Raw genomic sequence first — 24,367 nt, forward strand, 5'->3', positions numbered from 1 at the left:
ACTTGGGTATCGCCAGGTTTTTGGCAAAATTTGATGCAATACATTTGCATTTGTATGCATACATACATGCAAATGAGAATCCTACTGCTGCTCAGTACGCATGTTGACTGTCAGACTGACTAATAGTGGCTCATGCACTCTGCAGGCGGGAAAAATTTCATGCAAGCACAAAGCAAAAGTTCCCTACAACTCCCCAGCAAATGACAACTTGCATTCTTGCATTGTTACTTATTAAGTGCACCTTGTATAATACATAGAAACCACTAATCTGACAAAGCATTTCATGAGGCCTTTAATCCCCTATTGCTCCCGGTGTGTAGTGAGCGCCTTGTATGGCAGCACCCTGACATCGGGGTGAATGTGAGGCATAATTGTAAAGTGCTTTGAGCGTCTGATGCAGATGGAAAAACGCAATATAAATGCAGTCCATTTACCATGAGTTTGATCATAGGGCCATAGGTTTTGTTTTTGTTTTTTTTAACTGTGATCCAAGACCAGCAAACATTCTCATCCCTGTTCATCTCTGTTGAAAGCTGAGTTCCGTTGGCTTGATCATCTTAATTGTGTAATAGATATTTTACCACACTTCCAGTTTCAATCAGACAAGAAGCTACAGTGTTGCAATGACACAATGATGCAGAACACAGCAATGATGAGAAAAATGGGATGAAAAAAATGTATGCACTTGCTAAAGGGCTTTTGCTTTTCTTCCGTTGTGTTTGTACGTGTTCGTACTTGTTCTCCCCAGAGAGACTGAACAAAGGAGGGAGGAGGGGTACATGAAGCAAAAAGCGAAATATAGACGCAAGATGCACAGTTAGAACGAACACCAAACCAGTTACTCCTGCTTTTCAGTCCCTTTTCACAGGATGGAGGAGGGTTTGCAAAATGGGCAGACGCACATGCGTTTCCATGCTGTAAGATGAAACCTTGTGGATTTCCAGCAGTCTCTGAGTTGTATTTGGTCGATATATTCATCAGCTGAAACTTACTGTGCTTCTTCCGCTTGAAAACATTGACTCAAAAAGGATGAACACATGAATGTGCAAACAAAAAAAAAAGATAAGATGGACCTTTATGGATCCCAGTGTGGAACTTGGGTTGTTGCAGCAGGATACAGCAGAACAAAAGACAAATAAAATGAACAATGAGAAGAGTAAACAGAAAATTAAACACTGAAGCATTGTGGGACTAAGTGTATGACAAAGGCCCGTGGCTACATATGTGCACCATGATGATGAAGTGAAAGAAGAAGCCTGTTTCGTACTTTCTAAATGTGTCTCTTATAAGTGATGGCCTGATGAACTCTGAATATTCATGCTAAACATTAACGCTGGTCTGATGGCTCACAGGGGATTTGTGGATCATAGGCCCAGGTTGATTCAGTAAATTTAATTTTTATAACCCCCCAATTTTTTGTTGGCAGGGGGTCTGTCAGTCTGTCCATGTGTCTTGTCATTACAACTCCTAAACCGCGTTATAGGCTTCATTGAAACTTCGCACAGTAGTAACACTCCATATGAAGATGTGTCTGATGGAGAATAGTTCTGGTTCATGGTTACCTCACAGCTAGAAGGTCACAGTTCAAATCCGACCTGTTTCTTCCTGTGTGGCGTTTGCATGTTTTTGCTTCCCATCGCCAAAGACATGCAGGTTAGAAAGACATGCGCTTCTTCTCCGGTTAGAGTGACAAGTTTTGCCCCATCTGAAAACATAGTGCACTGATAACACAGCACAACAAAAGCAAAGTTTCTTTTTGTCTGTTCTTGTCTACAGTTGGCTGATATTTGACACAACAAATCTTATCTGTGATAGCATATTGGCCAGACCCTATGGTTCTGCTGAGGGTGAACGCTTTTATCCCCGTATGCATTATAAGCTAGTCGTTTGCTGTTTATTGTTGTCATAGAAACAAATCTCACGAGGAGCACTTTTTATTTTTTAAGAAAGCACTAGGAAGTGTTCTTGGCTCCGTCTTAGTGCTTTTCTGACAAGGGGGGAAAGCAGCTATATGGATACTTGGCCTAAATTGACAGTAGGTGTGAGTAAGTGTGTCGGCCTGCCCAGGGTGCACCCCGCCTCTGGCTTAGTGATTGCTAGGATAGACACCATCCCCCTGTGACCCTTAAGTGGACTAAGTGGGTTTTGGTTTAATTCAGCTTCTTCATCAAAAATTTTCACTATCACTTATATGGCAGAGTGTGGAGTGTCATTTTATGAGCTTGGTCACAGATCTCTAGTTGCTCTAGTCTCAGGTTTTTAAAAATTGTTTTATAAACAAGACCCTGATACTTGGAAAAATCATTTTCAAGAGGCAGATGTCATCGCCATCTTCTTTGCCTGATTTAATGGCATCTTCAAGCAGCATGCTGCCACCTAGTGCAACATGCCATATGGTCAAACTGCACTTACTTCATTATCAAGTTCTTATTCATGCCAAGCAAATTTTAAAGCTACAGTGTGTAAGATTTAGGGGTGTTTATTAGCAGAAATGAAATGTCATATTCATACCGATTGGTTCATGTGTGTGTAACTGCCTGCAGCAAATAATCACGTGATGGTGCTTATCACAAAAAAGGCAAAGCTGCACGAGTCCCTGTTGACAAAAAAGAAAAAACATGAAGAGGAAAAAAAGTCATGACCAGCAACGGCCATATTTAATTTGCAACATCACCACTAGATGACAGTAAATTCTACACACTGTAGCTTTAATCACCAACAGTACCACCAGCAGAGGCAAACATAATGTTAGTGTTTCTGTGCAGCCCTGGGCCACAGTGCTCACAAATCAAGGGTTTACGTATACGTCTCCTCATCAGAGCTTCAGGTGTTTCCATACCAGTCACTGATTGATGCCCTTAAAATCGAATCAGAAGTCTGAAAAATTAATGAAATGGTGACAGTTTACCTGAGAAAACAAAGACAAAAGGTGCATGTGAACACAACTGTTATGGATAAGACGCGGATTGAGGAGCGGTCCAGTATCTGACTGAACCCAGCATGAAATAAGCAGAAGCAGTTCTAAAAAGAAAACATTTATTTTTCTCCCCTTTGTGCTATACATGAAATACTAAATAATTTAAGTTCTGGTGAGGTGAAAAGACGGCGTGCTCTCTCAGCGTCTCAACAGTCGGAGTCCGAACGTTCAGGACTCAGGAGTTCCGCCAACCCCCCCCCCCCCCAGGTGACTTTCCCAGACTGTACTCTGTGAAGGAGGAACAGAGATGAGATTATTCAACACTTATTACTACGAAATATTGTTTAGAGGCAAACTTATCAGCTACACATTTAGGTCTGGTTTCAAAACTTAGTTCAAAGAGGCTGCTGCTCACAGCTAGTGCAGGATCATTAATCCGCACGCCACTGCCGTGAGGAGCACGCCAAACACTTTCTACCAATAATTACTTATAGCTGCGTATAAGACGCCAATTTACATTCATGGATAAACTTTTCAGAATATTCACCTCTCCCGTGTGCTGATAACGTTTGTCTCTCACCCTCGTCCTCCTTCACAGGCGTGATGTCAGACTCTGAAACGGCCCTCAGCGTCCCCACAAGGTCGTATTCTCCGGCAATCTTATCCAATTCACTGCTGGTTTAAATGTAGTTCTTCATCACTACATTGGTACCAGCTGGAAGTTCTCAGATCTGCACGTGAACATCACAGGTGTCGTGGACTGTCCTGATAGAGAGCCGCACAAGAATGCAACAGGTGCAGCCAATCATCGTAACAGAGGAGAGAGACTCTTCTGCAGCACATTTTCCTCAGAGAACAGCCCCAAATCACCTGGGAAGGAAAATAAACACAACAACCCAACCTTGTCCAGCCAAACCCCCCCCCCCCCCCAACACACAACAACAACAAGTTGAAGAGTCTGTGATCAAATGACTACATGGGAGATCTTGACTGACCCATTGTCATACAAGTCGCTTTGAATTTTGAATCTCAGTAATTTTTCAAAATGTGCTGAATGCCTGAAAATTTCCCCCGCCATTGTGTATGACAAAGTTTGAGTTTTATTTATTTATTTTTTTGTTTGTTTGTTTGTTTTATCATTATCAATGTTAGCTCCAAAGAGCTTCACGTTTCAGTCAGCGTACTGCTGCTGTGTTCTCAGCCTGAATTGGGTAAAAGCGTCTGCCAGCTGCATGACGTAAATGGTGATTAATTACAGTATCATCCACCAAGGAACAAGGAAGCCCAACAGACACCGTTCAGCGTCTGTGAATGTAGTTGTCAGCTGAACAGCTATAAGGAGCATTTCTGGGTCTGTCCTCATTCAGACAGAATTGTAAAACCTTTTATCTATCTAATCAGTCTTGGCACAGATAAATGGTAAATGAAATGCATTTATATAGCGCTTTTCCATTTGTATCAGATGCTCAAAGCGCTTTACAATAAGGCCTCACATTCACCCCAATGTCAGGGTGCTGCCACACAAGGCGCTCACTACACACCGGGAGCAACTAGGGGATTAAGGACCTTTTCCAAAGGCCCTTAGTAATTTTCCAGTAGGGCTGGGATTTGAACCAAGGATCCTCTGGTCTCAAGCCCAACACTTAACCACTAGACCATCACCTCCACAGAGTCTTTAACATAGTGAAATGTTGTCACTCATTTGTGTTGTGGAAGTGAGTGAAATTGTTTTGTTTTTTGTTTTTTTTTTCTTCAAGGCAAACTGTGTGGTGTTGTTTCTTTCAGTGTTTAATGCAAAGGGTTGGTTTTAAAGTGTTGTCCTGATGAGTTGTTCATAGATGGGGTTGTTCTATCACTATCTATTCACTTATTACCTCTTAATGTCTGGATAATTGTTGTCCTTGAGTTATTCAAATGAAAAAGAGGTTTAGAAAGGAAAGACACTTTGCATTCATTTACAACTCTATTGTTCAGCAACCCTGTTTTAAAAGAAGAGTTGACACAGTATATCAATCAATCAATTTTATTTATATAGCGCCAAATCACAACAAACAGTTGCCCCAAGGCGCTTTATATTGTAAGGCAAGGCCATACAATAATTACGTAAAAACCCCAACGGTCAAAACGACCCCCTGTGAGCAAGCACTTGGCTACAGTGGGAAGGAAAAACTCCCTTTTAACAGGAAGAAACCTCCAGCAGAACCAGGCTCAGGGAGGGGCAGTCTTCTGCTGGGACTGTTTGGGCCTGAGGGAGAGAACCAGGAAAAAGACATGCTGTGGAGGGGATCAGAGATCAATCACTAATGATTAAATGCAGAGTGGTGCATACAGAGCAAAAGGAGAAAGAAACACTCAGTGCATCATGGGAACCCCCCCAGCAGTCTAAGTCTATAGCAGCATAACTAAGGGATGGTTCAGGGTCACCTGATCCAGCCCTAACTATAAGCTTTCGCAAAAAGGAAAGTTTTAAGCCTAATCTTAAAAGTAGAGAGGGTGTCTGTCTCCCTGATCTGAATTGGGAGCTGGTTCGACAGGAGAGGAGCCTGAAAGCTGAAGGCTCTGCCTCCCATTCTACTCTTACAAACCCTAGGAACTACAAGTAAGCCTGCAGTCTGAGAGCAAAGCGTTCTATTGGGGTGATATGGTACTATGAGGGCCCTAAGATAAGTTGGGACCTGATTATTCAAAACCTTATAAGTAAGAAGAAGAATTTTAAATTCTATTCTAGAATTAACAGGAAGCCAATGAAGAGAGGCCAATATGGGTGAGATATGCTCTCTCCTTCTAGTCCCCGTCAGTACTCTAGCTGCAGCACTTTGAATTAACTGAAGGCTTTTCAGGGAACTTTTAGGACAACCTGATAATAATGAATTACAATAGTCCAGCCTAGAGGAAATAAATGCATGAATTAGTTTTTCAGCATCACTCTGAGACAAGACCTTTCTAATTTTAGAGATATTGCGTAAATGCAAAAAAGCAGTCCTACATATTTGTTTAATATGCGCATTGAATGACATATCCTGATCAAAAATGACTCCAAGATTTCTCACAGTATTACTAGAGGTCAGGGTAATGCCATCCAGAGTAAGGATCTGGTTAGACACCATGTTTCTAAGATTTGTGGGGCCAAGTACAATAACTTCAGTTTTATCTGAGTTTAAAAGCAGGAAATTAGAGGTCATCCATGTCTTTATGTCTGTAAGACAATCCTGCAGTTTAGCTAATTGGTGTGTGTCCTCCGGCTTCATGGATAGATAAAGCTGGGTATCATCTGTGTAACAATGAAAATTTAAGCAATGCCGTCTGATAATACTGCCTAAGGGAAGCATGTATAAAGTGAATAAAATTGGTCCTAGCACAGAACCTTGTGGAACTCCATAATTAACCTTAGTGTGTGAAGAAGATTCCCCATTTACATGAACAAATTGTAATCTATTAGATAAATATGAATCAAACCACCGCAGCGCAGTGCCTTTAATACCTATGGCATGCTCTAATCTCTGTAATAAAATTTTATGGTCAACAGTATCAAAAGCAGCACTGAGGTCTAACAGAACAAGCACAGAGATGAGTCCACTGTCTGAGGCCATAAGAAGATCATTTGTAACCTTCACTAATGCTGTTTCTGTACTATGATGAATTCTAAAACCTGACTGAAACTCTTCAAATAGACCATTCCTCTGCAGATGATCAGTTAGCTGTTTTACAACTACCCTTTCAAGAATTTTTGAGAGAAAAGGAAGGTTGGAGATTGGCCTATAATTAGCTAAGATAGCTGGGTCAAGTGATGGCTTTTTAAGTAATGGTTTAATTACTGCCACCTTAAAAGCCTGTGGTACATAGCCAACTAATAAAGATAGATTGATCATATTTAAGATCGAAGCATTAAATAATGGTAGGGCTTCCTTGAGCAGCCTGGTAGGAATGGGGTCTAATAGACATGTTGATGGTTTGGATGAAGTAACTAATGAAAATAACTCAGACAGAACAATCGGAGAGAAAGAGTCTAACCAAATACCGGCATCACTGAAAGCAGCCAAAGATAACGATACGTCTTTGGGATGGTTATGAGTAATTTTTTCTCTAATAGTTAAAATTTTATTAGCAAAGAAAGTCATGAAGTCATTACTAGTTAAAGTTAAAGGAATACTCAGCTCAATAGAGCTCTGACTCTTTGTCAGCCTGGCTACAGTGCTGAAAAGACACCTGGGGTTGTTCTTATTTTCTTCAATTACTGATGAGTAGTAAGATGTCCCAACAGACTCTTTTTCCAGGCTAAGTGAAGCTCTTCTAAATTAGTGAGACACCATTTCCTCTCCAACTTACGGGTTATCTGCTTTAAGCTGCGAGTTTGTGAGTTATACCACAGAGTCAGGCACTTCTGATTTAAAGCTCTCAGAGGAGCTACAGCATCCAAAGTTGTCTTCAATGAGGATGTAAAACTATTGGCGAGATACTCTCTCACTTAGAGTTTAGGTAGCTACTCTGCACTGTGTTGGTATATGGCATTAGAGAACATAAAGAAGGAATCATATCCTTAAACCTAGTTACAGTGCTTTCTGAAAGACTTCTAGTGTAATGAAACTTATTCCCCACTGCTGGGTAGTCCATCAGAGTAAATGTAAATGTTATTAAGAAATGATCAGACAGAAGGGAGTTTTCAGGGAATACTGTTAAGTCTTCAATTTCCATACCATAAGTCAGAACAAGATCTAAGATATGATTAAAGTGGTGGGTGGACTCATTTACATTTTGAGCAAAGCCAATTGAGTCTAATAATAGATTAAATGCAGTGTTGAGGCTGTCATTCTCAGCATCTGTGTGGATGTTAAAATCGCCCACTATAATTATCTTATCTGAGCTAAGCACTAAGTCAGACAAAAGGTCTGAAAATTCACAGAGAAACTAACAGTAATGACCAGGTGGACGATAGATAATAACAAATAAAACTGGTTTTTGGGACTTCCAATTTGGATGGACAAGACTAAGAGTCAAGCTTTCAAATGAATTAAAGCTCTGTCTGGGTTTTTGATTAATTAATAAGCTGGAGTCTCATTAAGAGTTTAAATGAGAAAAATAATACCTTTGATATAATTTAATGCTAGTGTCCAAATATTTACAGTGAAAAAAGTATTTAGTTAGCCCCTGATTGTGCAAGTTCTCCTACTTAGAAAGATGAGAGAGGTCTCTTATTTTCAACATAGGTGCACTTCAACTGAGAGACAAAATGAAAAAAAAAATCCAGGAAATCACATTGTAGGATTTTTAAAGAATTTATTTGTAAATTGTAGTGGAAAATAAGTATTTAGTCAATAACAAAAATTCAACTCAGTACTTTGTAACATAATCTTTGTTGGGAATGACAGAGGTCAAAGGTTTCCTGTAAGTCTTCACCAGGTTTGCACACACTGTAGCTGGTATTTTGGCCCATTCCTCCATGCAGATCTCTTCTAGAGCAGTGATGTTTTGGGGCTGTCGCTGGGCAACATGGACTTTCAACTCCCTCAACAAATTTTCTATGGGGTTGAGGTCTGGAGACTGGCAAGGCCACTCCAGGACCTTGAAATGCTTTTTACGGAGCCACTCCTTTGTTGCCTGAGCGATGTTTGGGATTATTGTCATGCTGGAAGACCCAGCCACGTTGCATCTTCAGTGCTCTCACTGATGGAAGGAGGTTTTGGCTTAAAATCTCACGATACATGGCTCTGTTCATTCTTCCCTTAACACGGATCAGTTGTCCTGTCCCCTTTGCAGAAAAACAGCCCCAAAGCATGATGTTTCCACCCCAATGCTTCACAGTAGATATGGTGTGCAGCACTGTCTCGGCCTCGTTGCCCACCTGAGCTAGATGCACATCAGCAATCCAAGCACGGTAATAATCACTCTCAAATGTCAAGAGTTGAGGGCTGAATGTGCGCACTGATCTTGATGACATCATTCAGACCAGTGAGTGTGTGCTGTGGTGTCATCAGACAACTTTTCCGAACTTTTGCAGAGTAGTGTGCCTACTCGGGAAAATTGATGTATTTATCTAGAAAGTGCCATTATTTATTATAAAGTGCATTATTTTTAGCATTATTAATAGTAGTTGTAGCCCAGCAATACAGTGGCGCCCTGTCCAAGGTGTACCCTGCCTCATGCCCTATGACTGCTTGGATATGCTCCAGCACCCCCAGCCCTTAATTGGAGTAAGCAGGTATAGAAAGTGGATGGATGCTGCTGTAGTAGTAGGAGTAGGAGTAGTATTAACCTGTCACAACCTCGACAGTGTAGAATCCTCATTTTTTTTTAAACAGAATTTGAAGTTATGGACTTAAAAGTTTTAGTTATGAGTTCAAAGTTATGAAAGGTCTGCTTGGATTTCTTTTCTTTTTTAATAACTTTTTTATTAATTGACAGGCACTTTTTATTCAATACTACTGTTCATATTGCCGTTTAATATAGCCGTCTTTTAAAAATGGTCAACAATGTTCTACTGTCCCCTCCTGCCACTTGATAGGAGCCCAACTGAGTTTTGTGGTCTGTTACACCTCTCGGCTCATTTGTTCAACGCAGTAAGTGACTAGTGATTTGCTCAGAATGAAGCTGTGTCTTTGTGTTTTAATCCTTTATCACAGCTTCTGTGGATGTGATTGGAGAAACTGGGCCAAGGCTAACTTGTCTGTTGCTTCACCGCGACTGTGAGGCACAAAGTACATTTGAAACCGTAAACATGAAATCTCAGTTCAAGTCTCCTCTGTGCCTTTAGCAAACTACAGCTGAAATTTCATGTCCTCTTCTTAACTCTGTGTGTGTGTGTGTGTGTGTGCGCGCTGATTAGAGAACCCTCCAGCCCTCTTCACAAACATTAACTGGACTGATAAACTGAAGAGATTCACAAAGAGTTTATGGGCGTCCTGGAGAGCTTGAAAGTGTTTGTTCTTTGACTCACTTAAACCTCACACAGATGGTTATGAAATATCATTAGACTATACCGTCATACTCTATTGACTGTAAGATCTTTTAAGGCCCAAATGACATGAACGAATACACATTATGAACGGCACATATTTTACATATCACATATCTGTTGATATTTTACCTTGTCTGTCAATTGTAAAATTTGTGTGGGAATTTTATGATGAGTTATTTGGGTCACTGAGTGTGTCAGCAGCTACACAGTAGGAAAAAAAAACTGGACAAAGACCCTGTTTTTTCATGGAATATGTATTTGAAGGTAATGAATGTCACTTTTGCCTGATGCTAATTTATCAAAATGTGTATATTAAACTAGTGATGTCTCCAACCAGTCGAAGTGATCAGAGTTGGGCCTGATCAAGCATTCTCCAAATCATTGTTGTTTCCTCTCGCTTTATTTCATATGAGCACTGCAAGTGGAACACACAAGCAGCATGTTTTAACAGCATAATTAACATCTCCTTTATTTTAAATCTGCAACAGTTCAATGGTATTCACACAGATCATCAACAGTCGCGCATCAGTCTGGCCCTCTTTCATAAGCCCGGTGTCGCAGACCAAACGGCCCCCCCTAAAAATTGGTCCACCCTGCCTCCACTGCGCAAACGTCATTTCAAAGCTCAGCAGCTCATCTGAGAATGTGATTATTAACAATCAGATGACAAGATAAACCTCTTAAATCATTCTAAAGTCAGTTTTAAGCAGAAACAAGGCCATTTTAAGTGGAAACATAGCGATATTTGGTGACATTTTGAAATGACGGGCAAGCAGCGAATGCAACGGCTAGCAGCTCATGTAACCGCGGTGCTCTGATCGCTTCCTCTGTCTTTTATGATGAAATAATGCTGAATTTAATTGGAAATGACTTGTAAAAAAGCTTCAGATATCTGTCACTGAGATAGATGATGACTGGAGTGTGGTTTTAAGCAGAAATGAGGTGATAATCGGTGAACCGCGGTTAATGACACATGCGCAGTGAAGGCAGGACGGACCAATTTTTAGGAGGGACCGTTCGGTCTGCGACACCGGTGCCGATGCAGTGATAACGGTGAGCGGCCAGCGGTCCGACTGAGCAAGTTTTAAAAACATATTTATACATTCCTTCACTTTGAAGAAGCTAAAGAGAGGGAGATGCAAGAGCTGGAAAGTAAGCTGGAGTAAGAAACTCTTTTATAAAACGTGAAGCAGACTGAACAGGAAGTAGAGGAAAGTGGGAATGCAAAAGGAGATGAGGAGCAGAAGTAGATGGTGGAGACAGAGAACATGGAAGGTAGAAAACCTCCTGGAGAAATCCATGAAGTTCTCTCTGGAAACGAGAGAATCTGTGTACACAGATCTCCGAAACAGAAGACATGGGACGTACGAGCTCCCAGGTGCGTCGGCAGAAAAAGATCGCAGGATTCATACGAGGCTGCTGATGAGTCCTAGTGAACGATTTTCCGATTTTCTTCACAAAGGAGCCGTGATTCCTACAAACATCTGTTTTGATCTGTTGCAATAAGCGGTATATAAGCGCCTCCACTGGATTGACTTTAAGGTGCTGAAATTCTGGTCTGTACAAGTGGTAGGATATTTCCTTATTTGAAATTTGAATTCATTTATTATCATTTAGTCAGTGATCACATTCAAACTAATATGAGCCACATTTTTGATTGGTTAATAGACACTAAGGTCAAACTTTTCAAATAATGGGTAGTGTATTCATGGAAACATATTTTGTATACAGTGCATCTGGAAGGTATTCACAGCGCTGCACCTGTTCCACATGTTATGTTGCAAACGTATTCCAGAATGGATGAAATTCATTTTATCATCAAAATTCTATACAGTGTTTGCTCAATACTTTGTTTGCTCAAACCTTGTTGATGCACTGTTGTCAGCAATTACAGCCTCAAGCCTTCTTGAATATGATGTCACAAGCTTGGTGCACCTATCTTTGTGCAGTTTTACCCATTCCTCTTTGTAGCATCTCCCAAGCTCCAATAGATTGGAAGGAGAACATTGGCACACATGTAGACAGGTGTGTGGCTTTCCAAATCATGTTCAGTAACTTGAATTTACCCCAGATGGACTCCATTTAAGCCGTAGAAACATCTCAAGGATGATCAGTGAAAACATGATGCACTTGAGCTCAATTTTGAGCTTCGTGGCAAAGACTGTGAATACTTATGTAACTGTGATTTCTTAGTTTTTTATTGTTATTATTATTAATAATAATAATAATACATTTGTAAAAATCTTGGGAAAAAATTCATACTGTCATTATGGGGTGTTGTGTGTATAATTTTGAGGAACAAATTGAATTTACTCCATTGTGGAATGAGGCTGTAACATAGCAAAATGTGGGGAAAGTGAAGCACTGTGAATACTTTCCAGATGCACTGTATATTTGAAAATAATAGCTTTGCTAACACCGAATTCAAAATGTGTGTGGGATGGGGGGAATACATTTTCAAATTCACATGATCGTGTACATGATCTTACATTGAACACACAGATCATTTGACAGCAAGTAAATGTCCCAAAATCTCAGTTCTGACTAAAAGCATGAATGAAAGCACAGGTGGACCGATTAGGGCTTTCGTTGGCAGCTTATTTACCGACCTGTACCAGGCAAGTGTGTTTGTTTTGTGTGTCCGTGCTGCGTGTCATGTTTCACCCGGCTGTTTGCTAGCACGCAGGGTTAATAGTTGGAGGGAGGCGACTGCTTTGACCCCAGCAGCAGACTATACAACCAAAACAAACACACCTGCAGGTCCACAGCCTCGAGCGTCTATACAAAGACGTTAGAACGCCGCCTCAAACACAGACAACAGTTTGCTCTAGAAACAGGATATTGTCCAGATAAGAGGCTGGAGGACTGCTGAGGCACCCAGACATGATCCTCAGGAGCGAGGAATTACAAACGTGTTTACAAGGCTTTATCTTGTTTAGAAAGTCCTACATACACAATAAGTCCATTCTCAACTGCTAAGACTACTTCACCCTGAACCAAACAGTCTTTTTTTTTTTATGTTGAAATTTGACTATCAATTTGTTGAACTTAAATTTTGATAAACCTTTATTTTTAAAACACAGATGCTCCCTGGTGTTTGTGGGTAAAAACTGTTTATATTCATCAAAGATATGCAAAGCTTTTCTGTGTGTTTTAAAGTCATGTTCTCGTCACGTTTGCCATGTGCTCTTTGGACTCATCGCTCTGATAATGGTTGTCACTACGTGATTGATGGTCACTGCAAGAAGCTATCTAATCAGTACCAACAGGACCGGGCTGGTAACGAGCACTTAATGACCCCAATATGGTCGCACTCACTCAGCGCTGGTTGATAAATGGATTTCTTTAAGGAATTTCAGTTCGGCCGTACTCATCGTTCAAATTAAAGCGGTTACTAGGCAGAGTGGGGTTCTGGTCACCCCACCCCAGACTTGGACACCCCAAAAAGAGGGTGGGATTGTGTGTTTGTTTTTTGTGTTTGTTTTTTTGTTTTGTTTTGTTTTTATTTATTTTTTTTTTTGCTTTTTTTTTTTTTTTGGAGGGGCAGAGGTCTATAATTATAAATCTTACAATAGATTTCCCATATTCGTGGCTGTAAAGGATCTTGTAATGCGATTTCAGACACCCAGGGCTGGCCCAAGCCTTTATGTGGCCTTTCATTTGGCCCCCAAATGAAATTTGGCCCCTACCATCACCTCAGCACCAGATGCCTCATTATTCCATAGGCTACACTGTTATGTTTGTAACGTACCCACAATCATTAGCATTATTTGTAATTATCTTACATCATATAGGTGTCATTCTTGTTTTTAACCTTAAAGGGGTAGCAAACTCATAAATATGTTTTAATTAACTTCTACATACAGAGTGATGTATAAGTATGGCTCATTAATTTAACTATTTGAAAGTAACATCAGCAGGCAGGAGACTGCATTTATAGTAAACACGTTAAATAGTTTAACTTCTTTCAGATGTGCAATGGTGTGCAAAATGTTCAATATCCAAATACAAAATAGAATCATATGACATTCACATTATCTTACAGAAAAATAAAGTCGTAATCAAAATTAAATACTTAAATAATAAATACAATACTTAAATAATCTCCAAAATGAACATAGAAATCCACAACATAACAGCAATGTGTGTGCATAGCAATGCACACACATTGCACTGGGGGCTATTGCCTTAACTTTGGCCTGCAAACCATTGAGAGCTGAGCTACTTTTCCCCACCTTTTGCACCGTTACCACTGATAAGAAGCTGATTCTGAACAAAAGTTGTGCGAGTTGTAGCGCATATTTAGTCAATGACATGTACACGCAACAGTATATATTTGATCACTTATTTTTTGACATTTTAGGGGAAGCTGAGCTTCCCTTGCAGTCTTAGAGCAATCGCCTCTGACTTTAAGACACCTAAAGCACTTTACACTAAACGAACGGAGCATTTCGCAAATAATGACAACAAAAACTGTAATATTGGTCATGCAAACCTACCTTTGTCTTGTTTTTTCTCGTCTTCCAACTTCTTTTTTCTTTTCTCCGCTCCAGAGGGATAATTTCTTTTCTGAGACATGACTTGCACTCACTTCAGTCCTCACGATTAGTCATCGATCACCTGACCCAAGCGGTGCATCTAAATTTGCCCAACGGTGGCATCAGCCAACAGGAGGCATCAATTAACCTAGTATTGGTATTTTGTCAAAATGAATGTATTTTTTCGGGTGTAATACAATTTCATTTAAATTATTCAATATTATTTTAATTTCATGTATATATTTACTTTTTTATCACAACGTCTCGGGGCCCCCTGGTGGCGTGGAGGCCCTAAGCGACCGCGTAGTTGGCGTATGCCTTGGGCCGGCTCTGCAGACACCCCTAAAGGGGGCCATGCCATTTGTCTGACCATCTCATTCCCATCATGACAGTTTAATTCTATGGTCTGTGGCACAAACAAAATATACTGTAGTAAGTTAGTATCAGTAACTAACCCAGCTTTTTTAACACACTGGTTTCTTATCTTCAGAGGTTCTGAAATAGATTCTGTCAGGTGTCTATGGATGAATTCTAACATTAGCTAGTTTCAAACTTTTACCTTATTTACTTAATTACTTTCATGTGAGCTAGCTAAATCTAACATTTGTGTTCCCTAACATATTATTTGGAAATTACCCCTTTCATGTCGTTGGTATCATTGAAGCTTTGGCCGTACTTGTGCTTCTTGGTGCCAAAACACAAGACAATCAAAGCAACACTTTTTGTCCAAAAGAAATACCTAGAAAACATCAGAACTGATTCTGTGTAGGCTCTCAGTTGTCCAGGTGGTTTCCATAGTAGAGAAGCTTGAATCTTCGACTGGACTGGGTTGCTTGACGCGAGGACGTTTCGCTTCTTGATTTGAAGCGAAACGTCCTCGCGTCAAGCAACCCAGTCCAGTCGAAGATTCAAGCTTCTCTACTATCAGAACTGATGTTTGAATGAAAGGAAATGACTCAAACCTGCATTAAAACCAGATGTTTATGCAATGAACACCATTTTATCCATAATGATTTTTAATGTTGTTTTGGAAAATGGTCTGTATTCTGTTTGGCTCCAGAACACGCCACAGTTTGAGGAATGTGTGCTCAATGGAGTCTTATTGTTTGGCTGTCTCTGCTGAACTTGTGTTTGTGCTCATGCCATTGATTCTAAGATATTAATTTCAACTTCCGCCATGAAAGATGACATTTTTCTTTCTTGTTGTTTGCGTACCAGCCTTGTGCTCCATGTTGATGATTAGCTCATTGTTTGGCAATGTGGCACTGCAGAGAAATGCCTGAGTGTGGGTGTGGTAACGTAAGTGTTATTGTTGGAGCTACTTCATGCCTTCTTATCCAGCATGTAATTATGTATGAACCACTTTCATAGTCACGATAATTGAAGATATAATAAGCAAGTATAAAAGTATGTATGAAATAATAAGTTTGATTTTCCCTCACGAAAGAAGTGATCACTTTAAGATTATTTAAAAAGCAAAGCTCACGTTAATTTTAAATCTCCACTTATCAGTTATTTTATCGTATTAATGACCAACAGATTTCAGGTGAACAAGATCACTAAAAGATGAAAACTGCATTGCTGCAATACTAACACATACAGTACATGGCATGACAATGACTAAAAGTAGATTTAATGTATAATTAAATTTAATACTCCTGACTGTGGAAAAACATGAATAGTAATGTCAACAAAACTTAGTATTTGCTTTCAGAATTTGTCTTATTTACTCGGCCCAGTCGCACGCTTTTTTCATGGTATGAAATGAGTCGCATTGTCGTGACGCGTTTTTTTTTTTTTTTTTTTGCTATTTCTAGCTCTACGATAAACTGATAAAAAAAATTTAGCGGACGTTACAGCTAACTTTTAGTCTTGACTCAGTCGTGGCCACATCAGATTACACTGTGGGCTACTGATAAACCAATTTTGAATTTTAGCACCGCAGGTGCTGCTGGGTAAATTCAAAGGCAATTACAAACACAAAATAAATGCACAAAAAATAAATAAAACATAAATAAAAACCTAAACACTGTCATCATCTTTATCAAAAGCAGTATATTGCAGTATTAGAAGTCACAGTTTAGCTCTGTATTATATATTTATAACCATTAACGAAGCGCAAGCTCACCCATATTGCATTCACAAACACAAAACTAATGCATGAAAAATAAATATATAACAATCCTGACTTTTGAGCTGCTTACGTACCATTTTTGTTCACAGCGTAACTTCATGCTGCTTGTGTGCTTTGACGTGTAAACCAGAAATGTTAGCAAGCTCCCTCGTTCATAAACAGGAAGTAGCATGTATGATTTTAGGGTTTACAATTGTTTTTGACTGTTAAATTTACTCACTTTACCACCAAAAAAAAAAAAAATGTTAGTGGACTGAAAGTTAGTGGAACAAAATTTAGCAGAAACTAATTAATCTGCTCATGGTTTTCAAAGGTAGCTGAAAAGCTAATCTGCTAATGAAAACGTTTGCTTTGCCAGTTAGCCTATTAGCAGAACTGTGTCCACCACTGGGTATCACAGACCATTAGATTAATTTACTTGTCATAATACCATCACAAAATGGCATGAGCTTGAGTTGTATTTACTACTTAAACTCTACAGTGAGAAAAATAGAAAACATTTAAATTTGTCAATTGGTAATGTTAAAAATAATTCCGTTTGTTCAAATTAGGTCAACAAGTTTTTGTAAATATTATTTAAGTTGAAGTGTTACTAATTGAAGCACTTTAGTCATTTGGTCCAACACTTCTCTTGTTTCAGTGTTGGTAAAGTCCTTGTCAGAGTTATTGGGACTGCTGAATTTTATGTACAGAATTTTAAATATGTTCACAAAATGCAAAGTAACTGATGTTCATGAATCAGAACATTTTACATTTGCTCATTTAAACTTATTGAATAGCAACAATGAAATGCTGTCATACTGTGAAATTAAAATTTGTCCACATGACAATTATTACTGTACTGTACACTCACAAAGTAGACCCTTTTGAATTTTAATGGCAGCATATGAACCTATCATTAGATATTTCACTCATTACTTGTCACTGCAAAATTGCATCCATGTAAAAAATGGTGGAACTGTTTTCTTGGAGGTTTAAAGTGTGTGAGAGGGAGGGGTCTTTGTTTGTTTGTTTGTTTGTTTGTTTGTTTGTTTGTTTGTTTGTTTTGCACTTGAACACATCGGTGGCTCTCAGTAATTCAAGCAGGATAGAAGTCTCCAGCAGGTGGACTTCTTGTTGGTCTTCAAGATGCTTCACCACTCTTCCAAGTGATATCTTACATAAATTAATTTAAATATATGTAGTCCCAACTAAATTAAATTATCTTGCATGGGTGTTTTGTTTGAGTTGGGGCTACATATATTTATTAGATGGAAATCCTGCACATAATTGAATTGAGTTCATCCAGTGAGTCTTTTTTTTTTTTTTTTTTTTGAGTGTGTAATTTTTGGGAATACCTTTATTATGAGTGAGGGTTGATGTTGACATGGGGAGGATCTCAAAAATATTATTCAATCTGCCAGTATTTTCTAATTTTGTAATTATGTGGATAAAAAGGAACTAATAATGATAAAAATACAATATGTCACATTTTCCAACCATATATAAAGAGTTTCTCAAAACACCAGATTCAAATACATTTATCTCGCATCTCTCTGTGAATCTTGTATGGACACAGCAGAAATCTGTTCCACCGCAACCGATTTCCACCACTGATCTATGATACGGCAGAGCGGTATGTTATCATGATCACAGATCTATGGTTACTGCATAAAAAGCTTTATGATGTTATGTTTGTAAATATAGGTATAAATCTTTTTTCCCCAGATTAAAACACGTCTCTTCCTCTATCCTGCAGGTGAGAAGCCGTACCGTTGTACATGGGAGAACTGCGACTGGCGTTTCGCCCGTTCAGATGAGCTGACTAGACACTATCGGAAACACACCGGAGCCAAACCCTTCAAGTGTATCGCCTGCAGCCGCTGCTTCTCACGCTCCGACCACCTGGCCCTGCACATGAAGCGTCACCAGAATTAACACACACACACACACACACCAGCCAAGTGAACACACCATGGATGAAGCGGTACACGGACCAACTCTTGTGGTCCACCAAATGATGAGCGCACACATACCAAAATCATTCATGTCTATCTTGCTGCTTTGTGCCAACTGGTTAGCATCCACCACTTTGAACGTGTGATCAAAAATAATGACCCATTCCAGTGCATTCCAGGGAAACTAGCTGGTAATAATACACAGTAATTCATTTTCTCACCTGAAGAGAAACCTGCATCAGACCAGATGGAAGCAGCATGACTGTTAACACGTCCTTACCATGTAGTTACTACTGAAAAAAACAAACAAAAAATTATTTGATTTATTAGATAGACAGGAAATGAATCGACAATAAATTCATGGTTATTTATCAAGCAAAACTAAACATTGTGTTAAAATACACATTGTTCAGAATTTTATATATAGCGAATTCTCACCAGTTCAGAGTTAGTTACACTTTTGTTTGTGTGAAAATATTAACTGTTTAATCATATTAACTTTTGACACACTGTCATTTACAATGTCTGAAAGTGTATTTTCAACTCTACAGAGTGTACTTTAACACTGGTCAGATTTAAAAGTGCAACTGTTTGAGTGTTGTTTATAGGAGATAAATGCCTCTGTTTTAAACCCATAACCTTGTGGTTATGAAGCGGCACCACTACCATGGCATACCATGGCCTAAATTAGATATTCAGAAAGTTAAAGTCCGCTTGCTATAATTTAAACCTGAAATATTTACAGTGAGATTTTTAACACTACAGTTTTTCTATATATATGAATTTAATTTGATGTTGATTTTATCACATCCTTCATTTGGCTCGGTAACTTGCTCCTGTCCTGAAGGGGGCAGTCCAGTTTTCCACTACCTCAGATTTAGAAACCATGGGTCTCCTCCCAGTTGTAAACTGGCCAAATAGTAAAGTTCACTGTGTTCCGGTTCCAGCTTTTATTGGAACTTTGTGCATATTTGCAAAATCTTACATTTTTAAAAAAAAAATTACATATTAGCCAATAAGAAATAGCCAATAGCCGATCACAAAATGTGTGATGCCTTTATTCCAGAAGCCACTGTGGCTTAACTTTGTAAAAATGGAGGCTTAAAATTATAGTTTATAATTTCAGCTTGACACTGATGACAGTGGTTTAGTATTTTCAGTGTAAGGAACCCACCCTGGTAGCTTAATGGTTAGCAGTGTGGCCTCACAGCAAGAAGGTCAAAGGATTGACTCCTGCCTGCGGTCTTCCTGTGTGGAGTTTGCATGTTCTTCCTGTATTTGCATGGGTTCTCTCCGAGTGCTCTGGCTTCCTCCCACATCCAAAGACATGCAGGTTAGGTGGATTGGAAACTTTAAATTGTCTGTAGATGTGCGAGTCTGAATATGTTTGTTTGTCTGTATGTGGCCCTGTGACAGACTGGCATCCTGTCCAGGGTGTACCCCGGCTCACGCCCTATGACTGCTTGGATAAGCCCCCAGTGACCTTTAATTGATGTGGGTATAGAAGATGGATGAATGGATGGATGGAATGCAATGGTGGTGGTTGGTGGTCTTTAGGAAAATTGAATAGTCTGTTTTCTGATTGGCTATTGCATACACTTTCCAAAAATGCACAATTTTAGTAATCCTAAAATTACAAAATTACAATCAAATTACATAACGAGCCTGACAATGCAGACCGGAGGTCATGTTCTGAAGAAACTATGCCGTACGCTGAATGTTGCCAGATTTCATAACACAGTTATCTTAAAATCCCTCATGGCTGCATAGAGTTCTTATTTGATTGAATTCACTTATTGAAATTTGGTGTTTAGTACTGAGTTTTTGAAGGGAAAAACTTTGCTCATGCGTTCATTGTGGTGCACCACATGGTCAGGTCTGATACTACTACAAGGTACCACATCCAGTCTGGTACATAGCAGAGGTAGGACAAAGTCACCATCAAGTCACTCTCAAGTCATGAATAAGCAGGTCCCAAGTCAAGTCTCAGGTCAGCTTGCAAAAAATTGGTGGTCATTATGACTTGAAACTTGACTTGGGACTTGCGGATTCATGACTTGAGAGTGACTTGATGGTGACTTCGTCCCACCTGTGGTACATAGTACATGTAAACCACGAGAGCCAAAGCAACAGAACCCAGAAAACGCTGACAAAGATGATTTTGGTGTGTGTTCTCATTACTTGAACAAGTTACCACTTATGTTGATTCATCATATGCACTGTTTCACTCAGACTGACTACACACACACACACACACACACACACACATGCCCATAAGCACACAAGCACATGCTTTTGGAACTGAACTGTATCTGTGGAACCGTCCTGTGTGACTCCCATGATGCATTTGGAACTCTTTTGGATCACATCCGAAGAAGTTTAATTGATGTTTAAAAAAAAAAAAAAAAAACGTTTTTCCCCAGTTTACTGCCAACATCATCACCACACTGTCAAATCATTTATTGTTTGAGACATGAACTTTTAAGGAGAAGTGGAAGCAGAAGCTGAGCAGCGTGCTGGTTTCTCCTGTGTGTAAATATCTGTTTATATCTGTGTGCATGTGTGTCTGAAAATACAATGAATGTATTGAGATTCATACTTGACTTTTTTTAAAACATATTAATGTGGGTAATATTCCATGCTGAAACTTCCTCGTGATATGATGACCATTTAAGGAGCTGACAGAAAACAAATAATCAGCAGAAACAATCAGAGAACTCTCCATGGAAATGTTAATAATCACCTTGTTCTGCCTGTTTCAGCACAGGTAATACCTGTCGAGCCCAGACAGCACAGCCACTCGCCAATGTTTGTATCTGTGACATGAACCGTTGCCACGGTGACTAAGTTCCTTTTCATCATTGTTGCGTTTTTAATCTTTCGCAAACCTGTATTTGTTCAACACTTCAGCTGGACAAAGGGCTGATGATTCATCTTTTTTGTTTTTCCTTTTTTTTTTTTTTTTTTTTTTAAACACATTTTTATGACAAATTGCCCTCTCAGACTGGAGAGTAAACCGGATAAACAACACCTTAATGTTCACTCTTTTGCACGACATTCATTTTCACTCATTTTTGCACGACATTCATTTTCACTCATAGTTTGTAGTAAACTGCCTCTGCCTACCTGACGCTTTTGTTTTGTTTTGTTGTTTTTTTGTTTTTTGCAGGACTGCAGTACTTTAGATCACTTGAAGGCCAACAACCTTAGAGAGAAAATAATTTATATGACCTCGTACATTTTTATACCGGCAAAATATCACCAGTTTGTGAATATAATGATTTCTTTGGATACACCACAAGGGGGTGCTGTTTGGTGTTTGTCAGACTGGTTATGCCACCTACTGGACAGAAAAAACAACGGTACCAGCAAACTACATTTATAGATGTTAAAATTGTGATGCAGCCTCCTACAATCAAAGAATGTAATTGTTGCTATAGTTGCAGCACTTGCGCCACCTGCAGGTGTGTTGAATGAGCATCATATTGTTTTTTTTATAGCTTTGATGACACATCAAATCAATTTTATTTATATAGCGCCAAATCACAACAAACAGTTGCCCAAGGCGCTTTATATTGTAAGGCAAAGCCATACAATAATTACGGAAAAACCCCAACGGTCAAAACGACCCCCTGTGAGCAAGCACTTGGCGACAGTGGGAAGGAAAAACTCCCTTTTAACAGGAAGAAACCTCCAGCAGAACCAGGCTCAGGGAGGGGCAGTCTTCTGCTGGGACTGGTTGGGGCTGAGGGAGAGAACCAGGAAAAAGAAATGCTGTGGAGGGGAGCAAAGATCAATCACTAATGATTAAATGCAGAGTGGTGCATACAGAGCAAAAAGAGAAAGAAACACTCAGTGCATCATGGGAACCCCCCAGCAGTCTAAGTCTATAGCAGCATAACTAAGGGATGCTAAGAGAACATATGTTTTCTTTTGTGCAGTGCAGCATGATTGTGTCACATTGACGTAAAGCTAAAGTGACAATATTTTCCTTCACGTAAAAAAGCCGATAGCTTAACAAAGTTCTTAAGCTAACTGAGGCTTGTAGTTATTTTTCGGGGGCTGTAATTCCAAACACAGCATGTGATATGATTTGATCATGATTGATATTTTCTTCTTCCTTTCCTTTGTAAACCTCTTTGTTCAGTTGATATTACTGTCTTTGCCTATAGGTGGCAGTAGTCAGTAGGTTTGCACCTGTTGCTGTAAACCACTGCTGTTCCCTGCTTTGCCTGTAGGTGGCACAGGAACTGCATTTGTGTATTTGAATATTAGCCAAATTTGTGTGAATTTGAATGTTAGGGTAACACTGGAACATTAATTTTTTAGCCCATTTACTGTCATGTTTGACTCGACTGCCGTGTGTTGATTTTACAGGAAACGCACCGTTTTATCACTGCTGGTTGTTTCTTCAATGGAAGCAAGTTCTCGGAAAGAAGCACCGACCACCTAATGTGTACATAACTATTGTTTTTAGCTTGAACAGAATATTGTAAATATTTGGTTTTATTTCCTATTATAATATTTTTTTTTTCTGTTTTTAACTAAAGGGATTTGAGATCAGTTGTATGTGAATGTTTGCTTTGATTTTTTTTTTATACTTTATGTATGCGAATGTATTAGCTTATGTACAAATTATTAAGAACAATGTTTTATTTTTTGATGTTTGAGCATAAAGTTGACATGAAATAAAAGGATTCATAAATAAATGGATTGTCTCTGGCTTATAAACACATGTATGAGAGCATGGTGATGCCACGCCCACATTTTAAAGTATCCGGTGTCACAGACCGAATGGTCCGCCCTTAAAAAATCGGTCCGCCTTGCGTCATTTCAGACCACAGCAGGATATCTGAGACGGAGTCTCTTCACCCAAAGCAATCAAATGGACTGTGATTATTAACCATCAGATGATAAAGGTAAAACCTCTTAAATCATTCTAAAGTCAGTTTTAAGCAGAAACCTGATGAAATTCCATGAAATGATCGACACGCAGTGAACGCATCAGCAAGCAGCTCATTTAGCTGCGGCACTCTGATCGCTTCCGCTGTATTGGAGCTGAGCTGTGGATCGTTGGGTACCACTCAAACGAGTGGCTATTTAGGGAGTATCAGATGAGGACTTGCACTGTGATGAAAAATTGGCTACATTTGGCCATGTGGTGCATTTCACCATGCATGATCCATTATGCGTGTTCCTCCATTTTGATGACCCCAACAACTGGAAAAGGCCAAGGACACGCCCATGTTCCCCCTGGCTGCAGCAGATAGATGATTACTTTCAAGTACTAGGGACGGACTGCTTGTGTCTGGGTGTAATTCTTCACTTGACTCCTACCTGACCGCAGACTGAAAATTCAAATGGCCAATGTTTTTTGTTTTGTTTTTTTCTTCAAAAGAGGAATGTCTAAGGAGTATTTGTGCTGAATTTGATGCTTTCATCACCATTTGCAGGATTCTGCTCAAAATATTCTCTTATCTGCTGCGCTATAACCAATAAACCAGTAACCAAGGTAAACATTTGTGCGATTGGAAACAAGAGGTTTGTGCTCTAGTTGATCATGTGAAATCACGTTATTCTGGCCAGTTTAGGTGCAAAATTGTTGGGGAAAAAACAGGAAAAAAAAGTGAGAGGAGAAGGTAACAAATTTTCAGAAATTGGAATCTTGTCTATGGAAGGCACTGGCGGCCGGGGGTTAGACTTTAAGGACATTGTCAAGGATATTTACTCAATAGAATGCTCATTGAATACCATTAAAGTGCGTGTGTACGAGCTTCATGAGTACCGAGCATGTTATCTTAATAGCATGCACTGTGGCCCATGTAACCGGTTTGGTCTTGTTTGGGTAGACTAAACAAGCTGGATAATTGGATAACCAAAGACAAACTG

The 24,367-nt window shown here is 39.4% G+C and overlaps 1 protein-coding gene and 1 long non-coding RNA gene across 2 annotated transcripts in view; one reads left to right on the forward strand and one right to left on the reverse strand.

Annotated features, from left to right (window-relative positions):
• klf5l (Kruppel-like factor 5 like) overlaps positions 1–21,167 on the forward strand; it is an 81,484-nt gene extending 60,317 nt beyond the window's left edge. The window contains exon 4 of the mRNA XM_034177911.1: positions 18,280–21,167. Within this exon, the coding sequence (XP_034033802.1) occupies positions 18,280–18,458 (179 nt within the window). The 3' untranslated portion in view covers positions 18,459–21,167. The remainder of the gene's footprint in view (positions 1–18,279) is intronic.
• Positions 19,282–22,083, reverse strand: LOC117517008. The gene is made up of 2 exons (XR_004562614.1): positions 20,592–22,083; positions 19,282–20,365 (listed from the first exon to the last, which is right to left on the reverse strand). It is a non-coding gene; the product is annotated as an uncharacterized LOC117517008 (long non-coding RNA).
• Between the last annotated feature and the right edge of the window lie 2,284 nt (positions 22,084–24,367).

This window comes from Thalassophryne amazonica, chromosome 9, assembly GCF_902500255.1.
Source record: "Thalassophryne amazonica chromosome 9, fThaAma1.1, whole genome shotgun sequence".
Lineage (NCBI taxonomy): Eukaryota > Metazoa > Chordata > Actinopteri > Batrachoidiformes > Batrachoididae > Thalassophryne > Thalassophryne amazonica.